The 17,623-nt window shown below is 50.2% G+C and overlaps 1 protein-coding gene across 1 annotated transcript in view; it reads left to right on the top strand.

Moving 5' to 3' along the window:
- The window catches only part of ABCA3 (ATP binding cassette subfamily A member 3), a 51,106-nt gene that overhangs the window by 22,134 nt on the left and 11,349 nt on the right, over positions 1-17,623 (top strand). The window contains exons 10-21 of the mRNA XM_080680460.1: positions 620-793; positions 4,199-4,380; positions 5,902-6,045; positions 6,567-6,696; positions 6,872-7,026; positions 7,304-7,459; positions 7,741-7,951; positions 9,070-9,220; positions 12,252-12,350; positions 14,108-14,291; positions 15,117-15,420; positions 16,914-17,187. Coding sequence (XP_080536586.1) covers positions 620-793; positions 4,199-4,380; positions 5,902-6,045; positions 6,567-6,696; positions 6,872-7,026; positions 7,304-7,459; positions 7,741-7,951; positions 9,070-9,220; positions 12,252-12,350; positions 14,108-14,291; positions 15,117-15,420; positions 16,914-17,187 — 2,164 coding nt within the window. The remainder of the gene's footprint in view (positions 1-619; positions 794-4,198; positions 4,381-5,901; positions 6,046-6,566; positions 6,697-6,871; positions 7,027-7,303; positions 7,460-7,740; positions 7,952-9,069; positions 9,221-12,251; positions 12,351-14,107; positions 14,292-15,116; positions 15,421-16,913; positions 17,188-17,623) is intronic.

Below are 17,623 nucleotides of genomic sequence, written 5' to 3'. Positions count from 1 at the left end.
GACCCAGCCCTCATCTCTCTCAGGTCGTTCCTGCATGTCACCTTCTCATCAAAGCCTTCTTGGCCACCTGGTCACAGTCACAGCCCCTGGTCTAGGGAATGTCTTGTCCTCATTCTTCGCCTTGCTGGCTATCTGTGTCCTCACGGGATTATAAACTCGGGTGGGCATGGGGTGGGGCTTTGTCTTGTTTGCAGTGGTCTCCCTGGTGCCTGGAGCAGGCCTGGCACAGAGTAGGCACTCAGTGATTATCTGTGAGATGCATGAGTGAATGGGAAAGAGAAGACCAGGCAAGAAGCAAGGCTGTGGTGAGGGGCTCAGAGTTATTCATGTCAGGTGTCCAATGTCAAGGCAATTGGAGGTGAAGTCTGTAGGAGAGGGCGGAAAAATTAATGTGTGGTCCCAGGATGAAGAGGACATCTGCCGCCCTGAGCAGGATCACATTCCCTAGGGCACAGGTACCCAGACTAGAGAAAAGACTGCAGGCCAAGCCTGGAGTCCCCAGCACCAGGGCCTGTGTCCCAGGGAGGGGGTCCTGAGGCTCACGGGCTTCCTTCTGACACATTCATGCAAACTCTCTTGCTTGATTTTATCACACTTACCTTTCTCTCTTCATCTGTAGCCAACATGGCGGCAGCCGTCGGGGGCTGCCTATTCTTCTTTACTTACATCCCCTACTTCTTCGTTGCTCCTCGATACAACTGGATGACTCTTAGCCAGAAGCTCTTCTCCTGTCTCCTGTCCAATGTCGCCATGGCGATGGGAGCCCAACTCATTGGAAAATTTGAGGCAAAAGGTGAGTATTTTCCTTTTCACAAGCTGCCCTTGCTGATTCAGTTACACCCACAGAAAGTCTGAGCAGAGGCACCTCCAACTCCCATAATAGACACATCGGGACAGCTAAGCGAATGATGCGTTTGGAAGACAGGTTCTTGGCATCCACCACCTGGATGGTGTAGTCCCGGCTTTGAGTTCCCTCAAAGCTCTGCCTGGAACCAGCTGTTACTGCAGGAAAACACTGGATGTGAGCATCTGCACCTGCCGACATGGGATTGGATTCGATTACCCGAGTCTCTGCCTGCAGCAGGAGGCATTCAGAATTATTACACTCCAGGTCTCAAAGTCCATGTTTGGTTTTTTTAATAGCTGTTTATTTTTCAATTACAGCTGATGTACAATATTATATTAGTTTCAGTTATACAACCCAGTGATTAGACATTTATATAACTTATTAAGTGATCACCCCCATAAATCTAGTACCCATCTAACACCATGCATAGCTATTAATATTATTGGCTATGCTGTACTTTACATCCCCATGTCTATTCTGTAACTAACAACTTGTACTTCTTTTTTTTTTTTTTTAATATATATTTTATTGCTATTTTACAGAGAGGAAGGGAGAGGGATAGAGAGCTAGAAACATCGATGAGAGAGAAACATCGATCAGCTGCCTCCTGCACACCTCCCACTGGGGATGTGCCCGCAACCAAGGTACATGCCCTTGACCGGAATTGAACCCGGGACCCTTCAGTCCGCAGGCCGACGCTCTATCCACTGAGCCAAACCGGTTTCGGCAACAACTTGTACTTCTTAATCCCTTCACCTTTTTCACCCATCCCTCAGAACCCCCTCCCATCTGACAACCATCAAAATGTTCTCTGTATCTTTGAGTCTGTTTCTATTCTGCTGTTCGTTTATCTTGTTTTTCGATCCCACATATAAGTGAAATCATATGACATTTGTCTTTCTCTGTTCTGTCAAAGTCCATGGGTTTTGATCCATGCCTCGTTCTCTGTAAAGTGGTACAATTAGCATTTCTCCCTTTCCTGGCCCCTGAAACCTGCAGTGATTGGCAATGAGGGTGAGGAGGCCTGAGGGAAAAACAAGGACAGACCAGAACATTGTTTTCTGGCTTCACTAGCAGGAAGTGAAATGCAATCTCCTTTCTACATGACTGACCTGTGTGCAATTTAAGACCACTTTGGTCCTGCCCCATCCAGATGGTCTCTTTTTCAGGATGAATGCTCTCGTTTCTTCCAACCACGCAATTCCTAGTTATTGTAGCTTCTGGTTGGGGGAAGTGGGGTCTATAGAAGGAGGCAGGTGCATAGTCACAGGAACCTTCAGTGTGTCTTTATCTTTTCTTTTTTAGTGTGGCTTTATCTTTACTTAGAATTTTTTTCTTCAGTTGGCAATGTCTTCCAACACTTTCGTTTTAAATATGTTTCCATGTTTAGTAGTGTGAAGTACAATGTGGACTTTTAATGCACCATCCCTTTCAGGATTCAAATACTTTTTAAAAAGCCATTTATAAAGAATACTAGAGACCCGTTGCATGAAGAGATTCGTGCAATAGGCCTTCCTTCCCTTGGCTTCCAGCACCAGTTTTCCTCCGGCACCTGGGACCCAGGTCTTTGCTCCGGCCAGAGTCTGCCCCCTTTACTGCAGACTCCCCCCAGAGTCTGCCTTCTTCGTCTTCGCTGCAGACTCCAGCTGGAGTCTGCCATCTTCGCTGCAGACTCAGGCCAGAGTCTGCCATCTTTGTCTTCGCTGCTTCGCTGCAGACTCCGGCCAGAGTCTGCAGTCTTCGTCTTCGCTGTGGCCAGAGTGCCACTCCTGTAGATCCCTTTGCCCCCCCGCCCTCTCTCTCAAAGCAGGTGTCCTGCCCCACCTGGCCACTCCTTGCCTGGAGCAGCTGGGCGGCCGCCATCTTTCTCCTTCTAATTTGCATATTTCCTCCTGATTGGCTGGTGGGTGTAGCGGAGTGATGGTTAATTTGCATGTTTCTCTTTTATTAGTGTAGATAACTGTATGACACCTCTCATTTTTTAAAGTTCTATACTGAATTTTGGTAAAACAGACAAATTTCTAGTTGTTTCAAAGGGAACATTGACCAAGGCCAGAGAGCAGCCATTTTCATCAAAGGTTCTCAAGCCAACAGGTCGTCTGACTCCAAAGAATACCCAAGCATCATTTGGACTCTGCTGTTGCAAAACAAAGAGAAGACAAAACACCATGAGCACCACTAAATAGAGCTTTCTATGTGTCTAAAGCATTTTTATGTTTTTAAAAAGACATATAAAATGCACACTGATCCAATATTGGGCTTACCCCAAGTCACATATATGTATGCATTTGTGTGTGCATACTGTACATGTATATGTATTATATATACTAGAGGCCCGGTGCACAAAATTCGTGCATGGGGCAGGGGGGTCCCTCATCTCAGCCTGCATCCTCTCCAATCTGGGACCCCTCAAGGGATGTCCAACTGCCCATTTAGGTCCGATCCCAGTGGGCAGTCGGACATCCCTCTCACAATCCAGGACTGCTGGCTCCCAACCACTCGCCTGCCTGCCTGCCTGATTGCCCCTAACTGCTTCTGTCTGCTAGCCTGATCATCCCCTAACCACTCCCCTGCTAGCCTGATTGACGCCTAACCGCTCCCCTGCCAGCCCGATTGCCCCTAACTGCCCTCCCCTGTTGGCCTGGTTGCCCCCAACTGCTCTCCCTTGCCAGCCTGGTCGCTCCTAACTGTCCTCCCTTGCAGGCCTGGTCACCCCCAACTGCCCTCCCTTGCCGGCCATCTGTGACGGCCATCTTGTGTCCACATGGAGGCGGTCATCCTTGACCACATGGGGGCAGCCATCTTTGTGTGTTGGAGTGATGGTCAATTTGCATATTACCTCTTTATTATATAGGATTATATATATATAGATTATATATGTAGATATTTGTTTATGTACATATGTTATAAATCAAACGTGAGCCTGTCTAGTCAGTTAATGAGCTTTTGCTGGTTCTAGAACATTGATTTTGTAACTTACTCTTACCTGAAGAGCCCCAGCTGGTTTGGCTCAGTGAATAGAGCATTGGCCTGTGGACTGAAGGGCCCCAGGTTCAATAACAGTCAAGGGCACATGCCCAGGTTGTGAGCTCGATCCCCAGTGTGGGGCGTGCAAGTGGCAGCCGATCAATGATTCTTTCTCATCATTGATGTTTCTCTCTCTCCTCTCCCTCCCACTTTGAAATAAATAAAAATATATTTTTTTAAAAATTATATTAAAAAAAAAGACCTGAAGAGAGTCATCAGATTGGCTATAAGAGCAGGAAGGGAGAAGTCATGCTGGCATTACTGTTGGCGGGGAGAGGAGGGCTGCAGGTCCGTTTCAGGCCCATTTCCTGGTCTATTTTCCAGGCACTGGCGTCCAGTGGCAAGACCTCCTGAGTCCCGTCAACGTGGATGATGACTTCTCCTTTGGGCAAGTGCTAGGCATGCTGCTGTTGGACTCTGTCCTGTATGGCCTGGTGACTTGGTATGTGGAGGCCATCTTCCCGGGACAGTTTGGTGTGCCCCAGCCCTGGTACTTCTTCATCACGGTGAGTCCTGATGCCCCTGCTCCTCATGCTGGCCACTGGGGGAGGGGGGGTGGCACAGGTTTTCCCAATACTTACTGTGACATTTGAAGCCCTAGTTGGGCCAGGATATAGGACCTTCCCCTGTGCTCAGTTGGTGAGCAGTATATCCTAAAGGCCCTGAGACTACCCACCACCTCCTGAGATGATCCCTGCCCTCCAGGGTCTGAGAGAAGGAGCTGGGCTGGCCCACCATCCACAGCACCAGCACACCCTCACCCTCAGCCTCTTTCTGGTCACTTGTTGGGTTTTCTGTGCACAAAGTAATATGGCTTCTTGTAAAAATGATTGCATTGCTGGAATATACAGCACAGTCCTACTACCCAGAGACAAACACTGCTGACATTTTTTTATGTGTAGTTCTTCCGGTTTTTTCTATACATAGACTATCCTCTAGCATACGTGGATTTGTATATACCATATATACATTTGTTCTTAGACAAAGGAATCATATTGTAAAAATGCTTCAAACTTGTTACTTTTTTAAACCTATGCTTAGATATCTTAAGCACACACCCATATATATATGTCTATTTATAAATATACTTTTAGATTATTATCTATACATATTTATAAATTTTGTTCTCTTTACAAATATATCCATATTAAATATATGCATATTTATGATCAACTTCCTTTTTTAATGACTGCACAGTATTTCATGAATGTCCCACCATGTATTTTACGAATTCCCTATTGATGGTTAGTTAGGTGCCACCTCAACTATTTATTCTTTTTTAAAAAAAATATATCCCTATTGATTTTTTACAGAGAGGAAGGGAGAGGGCTAAAGTGTTAGAAACATCAGTGAGAGAGAAACATCGATCAGCTGCCTCCTGCACACCCCCTATTGGGGATGTGTCCACAACCAAGGTACATGCCCTTGACCGGAATCGAACCTGGGACCCTTCAGTCCGTAGGCCGACGCTCTATCCACTGAGCCAAACCGGTTAGGGCTCAACTATTTATTCTTTGATTCAACAAGTATTTATCTATTAAAAAAAAACCAAAACACAAAAAGCCCTTTGGCTCCTCCTATATAGTTCATGAGCTTCTGTGTAGGTGAGTAAGGGTGCAGTTGAGAGTGTGAAGACACCGCCTCCTTCATGTTCTGTCCTGACATCACTCTGGACTGGAACATTCAATAACCTTCTGTATTAAATGTCATTGATTGCTTTTCCTCCATGTCACATCTGAGTTGATATGATATGACAATAAGCTTATGAGTTGTCGTCATGCCATATGGCAGATTAGGAAGCTGAGGCTGAGTGCTTCCCTGGGAGTAGAGAGTGGGGGGCTATGCTGGATCCTGACCCAGCCCTGGGGCTCTAAGCAGTGTCTCCTCTGCGCAATATTGTGGGAGGGAAGACCGAGGCCTGACTGCTGCCTGTGTTTAGCATGTCAGTTAATTGTTGCTCTGTTTGTCACAAACACAATGACCTGATATGAATCAGCCATCTGAGACCCATCTGCTTTCCGATCTAGCCCTCGTATTGGTGCGGGCACCCAAGAACGATTTTAGGGAAAGAGGAAGAAGACTACGACCCTGAGAAAGCCCTCAAGACAGAGTACTTTGAAGCTGAGCCAGAGAACCTGGTGGCCGGGATCAAGATCAAGCATATATCCAAGGTGTCACACCCTGTGGGGACAGGCAGGGAAGGGGGACTTCGGAGTCACAGGTGGTAAGACCTGCTGCCTTGTCTATGGCTCTCTTCAAGCTGGTGACTGTCCTCTGGGCCTGTTGCCTCCTGGATCCTCGGGGCGGCTCTCTGACTAGCTCTCCCAGGCACTGGCCACAACTCAGACTCTGTGTCACCAGGGCCCAGTGTGGAGACTCGGGGGTTGAGTCAGTAATGCATGCCACTGCTCAGACTTAACCTCTCAGCAGCTTTGCAGTGAGTGACGCTGTGCTGGCTGCACAGTGATACCTTGGCCTCACAAGCCTTTGATGCCCGACACCAGGGATGTTGGGGAGATGTTGGGGGTGGAGGAGTCAGAGAACAGCGGGAGGCAGCATGGACACCATCCAGCACTCTGTCCGAAACTTGCGCCTCTCTGCCTGCTGACTAGTGATGGTGGGAGTGGGAGGGACCCATGGAGTAAGTTCCTAAGGGCCCCTGAAGTCCAGGGCCGCTCTGCCTTTCCTGCAGGTGTTCAGAGTGGGGAACAAGGGCAAGGCAGCCGTCAGAGACCTGAACCTGAACCTGTATGAGGGGCAGATTACTGTCCTACTTGGCCACAATGGTGCAGGAAAGACTACCACACTCTCAATGCTCACAGGTGAGGGGCCACATGGCCACCATGGCAGGAGCGAGGTGACTAGCAAACTGCTCACAGACTGGTCCTTGGGTAGATCGAGGTGAAACTGCAAGGACATGGCAAGGCCATTGCGCCTTGTGCTGGCTGGCAGGGTATTCCGTTGAACTGAAGCCTTTGGTCTTCTCCTTGGCCGCAGGTCTTTTCCCCCCGACCAGTGGGCGGGCATATATCAACGGGTATGAAATTTCACAAGACATGGTTCAGATCCGGAAAAGCCTGGGCCTTTGCCCACAGCACGATGTCCTGTTTGACAACCTGACAGTAGCAGAGCACCTGTATTTCTATGCTCAGGTGAGCCAGCAGAGCATGGCATTCAGAGGTTGTTCTTGTCATATTTGTTCCTTAGTCGGCATGCTTGGGTTCCCCAGGCAGCCAGCTGAGCCCTTAGCCTCCCGGCAAACCAAACCTGCTCCGTGGAGCCCTCCCATACACTTGGAGTAGGGGAGGTGGAGGGAAGCCAGGACTTGGAGGCCCACACTTGAAAGGATGAGACAATGCCAAGGCTAAGTGGTTCACTGGATGGCCCCTCAGAAGCCCCTGTCGAACTCTCTGTCCCCTGCTATTTCAGCTGAAAGGCTTGTCCCGCCAGAAGTGCCCTGAAGAAGTCAAACAGATGCTGCACATCCTTGGTCTGGAGGACAAGCGGGACTCAAGGAGCAGGTTCCTGAGCGGGGGGATGAAGCGCAAGCTGTCCATCGGCATCGCCCTCATAGCGGGCTCCAAGGTACAGGGCAGCGGGCCCGACCTCCTGAAGGACACGGGCCAGGGCCCCCATATGTGATGGACAAACACTTGGGGCCATGGGTCCAGAGGCGTTGCCCTCTACCTCCCACTCGGCCTGGGCTGGCTGCTGGCTCCGCAGCCGTGGCTCAGACATCTTGATCTGGACATCTTATATGGGCAGTTTGGCAAGGGCAGTCCTGCTCCGTCTTTGTGGACTTGAGCTGCACGGGCTGAGGATACGGCCAGCCCAGGCCTGTTCCCAGGCTGTGCCTCGCCCTCCAGGTCCTGATGCTGGATGAGCCCACCTCGGGCATGGATGCCATCTCCAGAAGGGCCATCTGGGACCTCCTTCAGCAGCAGAAAAGTGACCGCACCATCCTACTGACCACCCACTTCATGGATGAGGCTGACCTGCTCGGGGACCGCATCGCCATCATGGCCAAGGGGGAGCTGCAGTGCTGCGGGTCTTCGCTGTTCCTCAAACAGAAATATGGTGAGTGGCCGAGGGTGGGAAGTGGGCTGGGTGGACCAACCTCCATTCTATATGGGGTCAGTGTCACTGACCCAGTGTGCTGAACAAAGTGTCCACTGTTGCCTGAGCCAGCTTTCTCAGTAGTTAGAGCATTGGCCTATCCACCAAAGGGTTGTGGGTTCGATCCCTGGCCCCAGTAGGGGTGCATGTGGGAGGCAACCAATCCATGTGTCTCTATCACATCTCTCTCTCCCTCCCTGCCTCCCTTTCACTTTCTCTAAAAATCAATGAAAAAATACCCTCGGGTGATAGGCCCCTGAGATCAGACAGGGAGAGGCCTTCCCTAGACTTCCGTCTGCTACCTCTGGGTGGAGACCTGAGGCCCCAGGCAGAGGAGATTGTAAGAGTGAGGAGGGAGGGAAGTGGAGCAAATTGTCCTGATTGGATTAGAATAACAACCAGTCATGGTCAGTGGAACAGCAGGTGAGAATCAGGGCTGCCCAGAGCAGCAGTGCTCTTGGAGAGGCCAAGCCGTGTGCCAGTATTGCAGCTCTCACACCAGCAAGTGGCCTACGACCTGGTCCAAGGTTGGTGGGTCGCATGTGGAATCAGGATCCTCTTTGCTAGGTAGGCATGATTTTTCTCAAGGGCAGCTCATGGTCCAGTGTGCCAGGTCCCATCCACCTTCTGCCAGTGGGAAGGAGCAAAGACAGAAGACAAGATACCTCAGGAGTTGCATACCTGCCTTCTGTGGCTTCCCCTAGTCAGCACACAGTCCGGTCAAGTAGATGGTGACCCCGTGTTGTTACCATCAGGCTGGTGGAGACTGGACAGGGTGGCCTCCATCCTGGGGTTGCATTACTGAGAAAGCAAGGTCTTGGGGACAGTGTCTACCACAGCCTCTGAAACTTGAAGTCTGAAGTCTGGCCTGGTTTCATCTCCTTATCATGCTCAGCACCCACATTTTCCAGCATCTCTTCCCAGCTAGGGAGCAGGAGGCAAGACCCTAAGGATAGCTCTGAGGAGTTCTGAGAGGCCCCCTGCTCTCCAGCCCCTTTCCCATGAGCCTGCCATGGCCATGAGCCTGAGGACCAAGAAACGTGGGCGACAGCCTCATGTGGGGCTCCGCTGTGTTGCAGGTGCAGGCTACCACATGACACTGGTGAAGGAGCCTCACTGCAACCCGGAGGGCATCTCCCGGCTAGTCTACCACCACATCCCCACTGCCTCCCTGGAGAGCAGCGCCGGAGCGGAGCTGTCGTTCATCCTTCCCAAGGAGAGCACGCACAGGTACATGTCCCGGAGAGCACGCACATGCAGATCAGAGAATGGGGCTCAGTGGGCTTTAAGGGCTCCATGCTCAGAGTCACCCACCCTGCACCTGTCAGGGCTGGCCAGTGGGCATCTCTCAGGTCCTGGGCCTGTGACAGTCAGCATAGTCAGCAAGGTGAATCTGCTTGCTGGGTCTAGGGTGCCAGGCCTCCCTGTGCAGTTGGGCTGGGAGAAACACCACTCATACCTGAGAAACAGAAAAGTGTCTTATTCATCAAAAGGGAGCTCAGTGCATTGGTCACACAGGGTGAAGCATGCACCACCACCCATCCAGAGTTCTCTGTGGAATTGTGAATTTGTATGTCTTCTTGGCCTTAGAATTTGAGTCACAGACACATGTCTCATCAACGGTGCAGACTACCAGGGTGGGGAGATAAAAAAACAAACTTGATTCACATTCTGAAACTTTGGGACATAAATCTTAAAAGTACTTTTAATCTTGCTACAAGTCTGATTGAGTAATGTGTTGTTGTTGTTGTTGTTTTTAATATATTTTTATTGATTTCAGAGAAGAAGGGAAAGAGAGTCAGAAACACCAACGATGAGAGAGAATCATTGATCGGCTGCCTCCTGCATGCCCCCTACTGGGGATCGAGCCCGAAACCCAGTCATATGCCTTTGACCGGAATCGAACCCAGGACCCTTCAGTTTGCAGGCTGACGCTCTATCCACTGAGCCAAACCAGCTAGGGCTAGTAATGTGGTTTTAATAGCCACATAATAGTCCCTGACACAGATATATCATAATTTGTACATAACATCTACTCTATTATCCCATGCTCATGGTTTTCCAAAACAATATGCTTATGAGCATCCTTCTAGAAAACTCTTTGTCCATATTTCCAGTGATCCCCTTAGGATAGATTCTCAAAAGTGGGGTAAATAAGACCAGATTACCTTCTAGAAAGGTGGTGTGTTTAGCTTCCCCATCAGCGTGATAAAAGAGTGTCCATTTTACTCCAAGGTTGCCAGGTTTGAATAAAATTTTAAAAAGTATTTGTGTATCTAATGGGTGAAAAATGGTATATACTCACTTAATTGGCATTTTGTATTTCTTCATTCCTGCTGGTGGGAGGTTAAATATATTCAATGCTTGTGTGTGTGTGTGTGTGTGTTAATTTATTTCAGAGAGGAAGGGAGAGGGAGAAAGAGAGATAGAAACATCAATGATGAGAGAATCATTGATCGGCTGCCTCCTGCACATTGGGGATGGAGCCCGAAACCTGGGCATGTGCCCTTGACCTGAATCAAACCTGGGACCCTTCAGTCCACAGGCCTACACTCTATCCACTGAGCCAAACCAGCTAGGGTCTTCCTGGTTTTTAAGCCTTGCTTTTTCTGCATATTATGTGTTCATATCTCTTTCTTATTTACCAGTCAGAGTGTTTTATATGTAGTTGACCCTTGGACAACGCTGAGCTTAGGGGCACTGATTCCCCTACCCCGGCACATTAAGAAATCCACATATGAATATTAACTCCCCAAAAACTTAGCTACTAATAACAGCATACTGTTTACCAAAAGCCTTACCAATAACATAAAGAGTCGATAAACTCATGTTTTTTATGTTATATGTATTACACTGTATCTGTAGAACAAAAGAAGCTAGAGAAAAGAAAATGTCAATAAGAAAATCAGAAGGGCCCTGACTGGTTTGGCTCAGTGGATAGAGTGTCAGCCTGCAGACTGAAGGGTCCCAGGTTCGATTCCAGTCAAGGGCGTGTACCTTGGTCGCGGGCACATCCTCGGTGGGGGGTATGCAGGAGGCAGCTGATCAATGTTTCTAACTCTCTATCCCTCTCCCTTCCTCTCTGTAAAAATCAATAAAATATATTAAAAAAAAAAGAAAATCAGAAGGAAGAGAAAATACATTTATAGTACTGTCGTGTGTTTTTTGGTTGTTTTTTTTAGGGAGAGAGAAACATCAATATGAGAGAGAAACATTGATTTGCTGCCTCTTATATGCACCCCAACTGGGGACCAAACTTGCAACTTGGGTATGTGCCCTGACCAGGAATCAAACCTGCCACCTTTTGGTGTACAGGGTACGCTCCAACCAACTGAGCCACCCCAGCCAAAGTTATGTATTTTTTTAAAAATTTTGCATGTAAGTGGACCCATTAATATCATGTTGATAATTAATATCGACCATTTTTGTTGCAACTTTTCCAATTTTGTAATTGCCTAATTTTGTGGGATTTTTTCCATGAAGATACTTTACATTTATTTTTTTAATTTTATGTTTTGTTTTGTTTTATCGCTGTTAGAGAGGTAGGGAGAGGGAGAGGAAGAAAGAGAGAAACATTGATTGGTTGCCTCCCGTACCAGGAATTCACCCACAATCCCGGCATGTACCCCGACTGAGAATTAAACCGGCAACCCTTCAGTGCACAGGATGACAATCCAACCAACCAAGCCACACTGGCCAGGGCAGCTACTTTACATTTAATGGGTTATATCTTCTCCCTTATGACTTCTTTTTAGAAAATGTTTTCCCTGCCCTGCAATCAAATAAATATTCACCAATTGCTTTTGGTTGGTTTTATGATCTCATGTAGGTGTATACTATCAAAGAATGCCTTTGTACACATTACATTGAAACAAAGGGGGGTCAGGGAACCCTGGCTGGATAGCTCAGTTGGTTAGATCATCCCCCGGATATGCCAAGGTTGTGGGTTTGATCCCTGGTCAAAGCAAATAAGTGGAACAACAAATCAATCTCTCTCTCTCTCTCTCTCTCTCTCTCTCTCTCTCTCTCTCTCTTTCTCTCCCCGTCCCTCCCTCCCTCCCTCCTCCCCTCCCTCCTTCTCTCTTTCTCAAGTCAATTTTTTTTAAAGGCAGGGTACAACTTTCCTTTTTTTTTTTGAAATGGCATTTCAAGGAGCTCACCTCTTTTGCCCCTCTCCCACACTACACGGAGGTGATTATTTAGTAATGAAGTATCTGGAAAGTCATTGAGAAGGGACTCATCACTCCGGGTCATTTTTCAGGTTTGAAAGTCTTTTTGCTAAACTGGAGAAGAAGCAGAAGGAGCTGGGCATTGCCAGCTTTGGGGCCTCTGTCACTACCATGGAGGAAGTCTTCTTACGGTCAGTAAGTGTGTGTTCCCATTAGTCTAGGACTCAGCAATGTGGATGATTTTTTTTCTACTGCTATTTGCTTATTTAATGACTAGGGGCCCAGTGCACGAATTCGTGTACCTTGAAAGGAACTGTGGGCCGGGAGGCTGCAGTGGGCACAGGGTTGGGTCTCGGGCCATCCTCTGCGCCCCCGCCCAGCCCCTCCCGCCACAGCCCCTGGTCCCCTGTCTGCTGGCAGCCCTGCTCCCAGCCCCACTGCTCCCAGGTGCTATGCTGACGGCGTCAGCCCCACTCGCTTACAGTGGCGCGGAGCGATTGGGGCCAGCACCAGCAGTGGTGCAAGTGGCAGCTGCTGACTCAATCACCCCTCAGGAGCAGGGGGAGGTAGAGAAGCCCTCAGGGGCAATTGGAGCCTGCAGCCTCCGCTCGCACCTGCTGACAGTGCCGAGCGATCAGGACTGGCATTGTGCGCTGGCAGCAGGTGCAAGTGGCAACTCTGGTGCCGGCAGTGGGTGCGAGCGGGGCCGGCGCTAGCAGCAGGTGCGAGCACCGGGTGGGACTGTGGTGCGCGGGAGCAAAGAAATTTCAGTAACCACCAGAGGCTCGCCCCGATGACAGTGACCAGTGCCCACCTTGGTCTGGAGCCCCCGCTCACCTGCTCCACCATCTCTCCACGGTTGATGCCTGCCATGTTCCGTGCTCTGCCACCTGCTGCCAATGCCTGCCATGTTCCTCACGCGCCCCCTGGTGGTCAGCGCATGTCATAGCGACCGATTGTTCGGTTGTTCCACCGTTTGGTCTATCTGCATATTAACCTTTTATTATATAGGATATTGTTTATAATATCTTATAGAGTTGAACCATAAATCAGCATTACAATTTGTGAATGGATGGTTTTTTTAGAGTGTAATGATAAAGCAGTCCTCTCAATTATATCTCTAACACCCATCTGAGGGTAGACGTATGCCTGGGGTGGAAGCAGGGAAGTAGGCCAGCTATCAGAGCCCGAGTTTGAGTCATGACTCTGTTATTAAGACCACATGAACTCAGTGATGTTTCTGACATGCACAGCAATTTAGAAAGCGGAGAGCAGCTGTGCTCCGATCCTGTTGGGAGTATGTGCGCTTCCCCCGGGGTCTCTGCTGGAAGCACCTCGGCAACAACAGGCTGGCCAAACTCCTCTCAGGTTTAGGCAGTAGTCCAGAGCATGCCTCCATCCCTAATGAAGGCGTGAAATTTAGCATTCAGACCTTCAGAACTGCAGGGTGAGCTTGATATGACTGACGCATGTATCAGACATTTGTCGGATGCTTATTTGACAGACATAGTGTTAAGAACTAGAAATGCAAAGAAATAGAATGTGAGGTAGGGATTTTTCCTTGAGGGCCCCTGCCTAGAGCAGGCAACGGATTAAGTGGGTGTAAACACAGTGTACCTATCATGACCCAAGCCTCCTTGTGTCCTCTGGGAAAGCCCTGATTATTAATGCTGACCTTGGTCAGGATCCCCATGAGACCGGGGTGCCCATGAGCAGGGTCCCTGTCTGCTTGTCTTTCTCTCCTGGACTTTCCTTGGCTGCAATAGCTGGTGTTCTGGAGGTATTTACTGATGAATGAATGCGTGCACAAACCAACCAAGGAAGCTGATGGCATTCTACTTTAGTGCCTCTGACAATCGCCCTCTTTCCCCGCCCCCCACTGCTTCCCTTCTCCGTGAAACAATAGCTTCTCCCTCCCTTATGACCAGGCCTCGTGTGTTTGGTGCAGGGTTGGTAAGCTGGTAGACACCAGCATGGACATCCAGGCCATCCAGCTGCCTGCCCTGCAGTACCAGCACGAGAGGCGGGCAAGCGACTGGGCACTGGACAGCAACCTCTGTGGGACAATGGACCCAACTGACGGCATCGGCGCCCTGATTGAGGATTGCACCGCCATCAAGCTCAACACAGGGGTGAGTGCTGGGGCTGGAGCCAGGCAGTGCAGGAGGATTGAGAGACCCCTGAGTCCCCTGTGTTAAGCGTCCACGCGGGTAGATGTGGACTTCGGGAGGTTTCATTGTGTCAGGAAGAGGGTAGATTACAGCTCGTGCTCCCAGGGGTTGGCAAAGAGAAGGAAAACCTGTAGCACTTTTATCGAGCAGTTGTAATTTCTTGATCTTCTAACTTGGCCCCTTACGAATAAGAGGGGAGTTTTTGCTTATGATGCTGACCGTGCTCCCTTCACCAAGATCTTGACGTGTGCCAGCATTGGATGAGGTAGAAGCAGCACTGGTTCCATTTTATGGACAGAAAACAGAGGCCTGAGCCAAGGTTGCATGGTCAGCATGTGGCAGACCTGGGGATTGGTTCCTGTGACACTCCCCACACTTAGGAAGACAGTAAAGAGGTGAAGTTGGGGAATATGGGCAGCTGAGGGACTTTTTTTTTTTTTTTTGTCTGCAAGTGCAGCTGATGTCCTCATACCAGTAGCAAGGCGAGGCAGAGGCCTCAGAAGAAGAGCTGTGGGACCACAGCCAGTCCCCTAATTCCTGTGACAAGGAAACAGTGCCTGCCCCGCCTCCATGGCTGTTGCAAGACCCCCTGAGGCTCACATCAGGACCTGCAGGAACACGAACACACGTGTCCTGCATGTCACTGACTGAGCGCTGAAAGAAGTTCAGGGGCCCCAGGGCACAAAGTCAGCCAAAGGCCCCAGGCTTACGTGGGAACCATGCGTGCTGCTGGTCAGATGCTGGCTCCTGAGTGGCAGCCGTGTCACCTCGTCCCCTCTGCTGCAGCTCACCCTCTACTGCCAGCAGTTCTTGGCCATGTTCCTAAAGAAGGCCGCATACAGCTGGCGGGAGTGGAAGATGGTGGCGGCCCAGGTGCTGGTCCCTGTGATGTCCATCACCCTGGCCCTCCTGGCCATCAACTACTCCTCCGAGATCTTTGACGACCCCATCCTGAAGCTGACCTTGGGCGAGTACGGCAGAACTGTTGTGCCCTTCTCGGTGCCTGGGGCCTCTCGGCTGGATCAGCAACTGTCTGAGCATCTGAAGGACATGCTGCAGGCTGAGGGCCAGGAGCCTCGTGAAGTGCTGGGTAAGGGGCATCCCCGGGGCTCAGGACCCAAGCTGCACTAATAGAGAGCTGCAGATATTTGAGGTAGTTAGTTCTTCTCTACTCTGTGCACCATAGATCCCCTGCTCCCCCACCCACCCCATCCCATCAAGATAACCAGAAATGCCTCCAGACATTGCCAGGTCTCCCCTGGGGGAGAAAATGGTTGCACTGAGTCAGAAGAAGACACGAGACAGCATCTCTAGGGCCAGATTTTGTCCAAGGGGTGATTTCCTGAAGTTTTATATTTAGGCCCATTCAAAGGAAATGTGAAGCTTCCATGGTCTTTACGTTGCCTTTTCTTTGTTGCTGGCTGGTCACAGTATGCGTTAATGTGACACAGTGTTTTCTTCCATCATCCTAAAACCAAAACTATCCCATGTCCCCAGTGGTGGCAGTTGGACACTGCCCTGGGTTTATTTATTTTTTATTTTTATTTTTTTAAATATATTTCTTTATTGATTTCAGAGAGGAAGGGAGAAGGAGAGAGATAGAAACATCAATGATGAGAGAGAATCATTGATCGGATGCCTCCTGCACACCTCCTACTGGGGATCAGGCCTCAGCACAGGCATGTGCCCTTGGCCGGAATCAAACCCCGGACCCTTCAGTCCACAGGCTGATGCTCTATCCACTGAGCCAAGCCGGCTAGGGCTGCCCTGGGTTTAGAGCTGGCATCACTCTAGTGCATGGACTATGCTTGAAGGTTTTCTTCCCTAACTGCTCCCCTCCCACTTCCTGGCCAGCTACTTTGAGATTCAGTATACTGAATGGTCACAAAATCTTGGCAGGAATTTCTTCTTTAGCTAAGTGAATGGGCAGCCTAGAATGGGCTGGCACTGTGCTGGGCACTGTGCTGGGCAGGAGCTCCTGCAGCCCAGAGTGCCCACTTGGCCCTGCCAGTGACTGTGACCCTGACTAGCCCCACTGGAACAGTGGTGGGTGCCCCCAGCCTGTTTTCTGGCTGTCACCCAGCCTGGCCCAAAGACTGTGGGGCTCTCATGGTGCACAGTGGCTCTGGGGATTCAGGACGCTGCCATAGATGCCCCGGCCTGAGTCCATCTGGAAGGTTAAATTGCCTGCTCCCTTGTCGAGTGTGGGGCCTTTTGTTTTTGACCACCTCACTGCGTGGTTTTTTACAATGTACTTAAAAACATCTGACCTTAGGTAATGACAATAGGCCTTGATGGAAACCAATGTAAATATCGGTACTAGGATTTACTGATGTGTCCCTATCCCCTTGCTGACCTTTGGGTCCTGCAGTATAGGTGTCATCGCTGTACCCATTTTACAGCTGAGTGAGAGGCAAGACCAGAGCAGTGAGCCTGTGTGCAGTGTGGAACAGCCTGTGGACAGTTTCTGTGCGCCTGGAAGGTTGCGTGTCTCCCTTGGTTCCTCCAGGCTTTCAGAACTCCCCAGAGTGTGGGCCGTGGGCACCAGCCATCCACACTGCTGACTCTGCCATTGCCCCCCAGGTGACCTGGAGGAGTTCCTGATTTTCAGGGCCTCGGTGGAGGGGGGAGGCTTTAACGAGCGGTGCCTGGTGGCAGCATCCTTCAGAGATGTCGGCGAGCGGACAGTCATCACCGCCCTATTCAACGACCAGGCATACCACTCCCCAGCCACTGCACTGGCCATGGTGGACAACCTCCTATTCAAGCTGCTGTGCGGCCCACAGGCCTCCATCACAGTCTCCAACTACCCCCAGCCCCGGAGTGCACTGCAGGCCGCCAAGGACCAGTTCAACGAGTATGTGCACTGCCCCACCATCCCTGTGCCCCATCAGGACTCCATCCCCATCAGATCAGACCCCTGCCTCCTCCTGTCAGGTCCATTCATCAGAACTGACTGCCTCAGCACTGCCTGGGCCACCAAGGGCCAGGGACGTGGATAAAGCGTAGTTTATGCCCTCAGGAAGCTTCCAGTTCTTGGCCGGGGAAACCTCGCCCCATATCTTTCCCAGCTCTCCTTACCCACCCTTGTCTTGGATAGTAGATAAGGTGTTGAGTCTCCATGCCACACACTGAAGTCCCTGCAGGGAGCTCCTGAAGATGTAGAGGGTAGCCATGCCCTCTTCCCAAATCTGCACCCCGCTCCCACCAGCCACTGTCCCCGGGGAATCCCTGCACACACTCGCGCTCAGGGCACTCCTGGCTGTGTGTGTGAGCTAGGACAGCAGAACGCA

The sequence above is a fragment of the Plecotus auritus genome (genome assembly GCF_963455305.1).
Source record: "Plecotus auritus genome assembly, chromosome: 7".
NCBI classification, from domain to species: domain Eukaryota; kingdom Metazoa; phylum Chordata; class Mammalia; order Chiroptera; family Vespertilionidae; genus Plecotus; species Plecotus auritus.
This window is presented reverse-complemented; position numbering and strand designations above follow the sequence as displayed.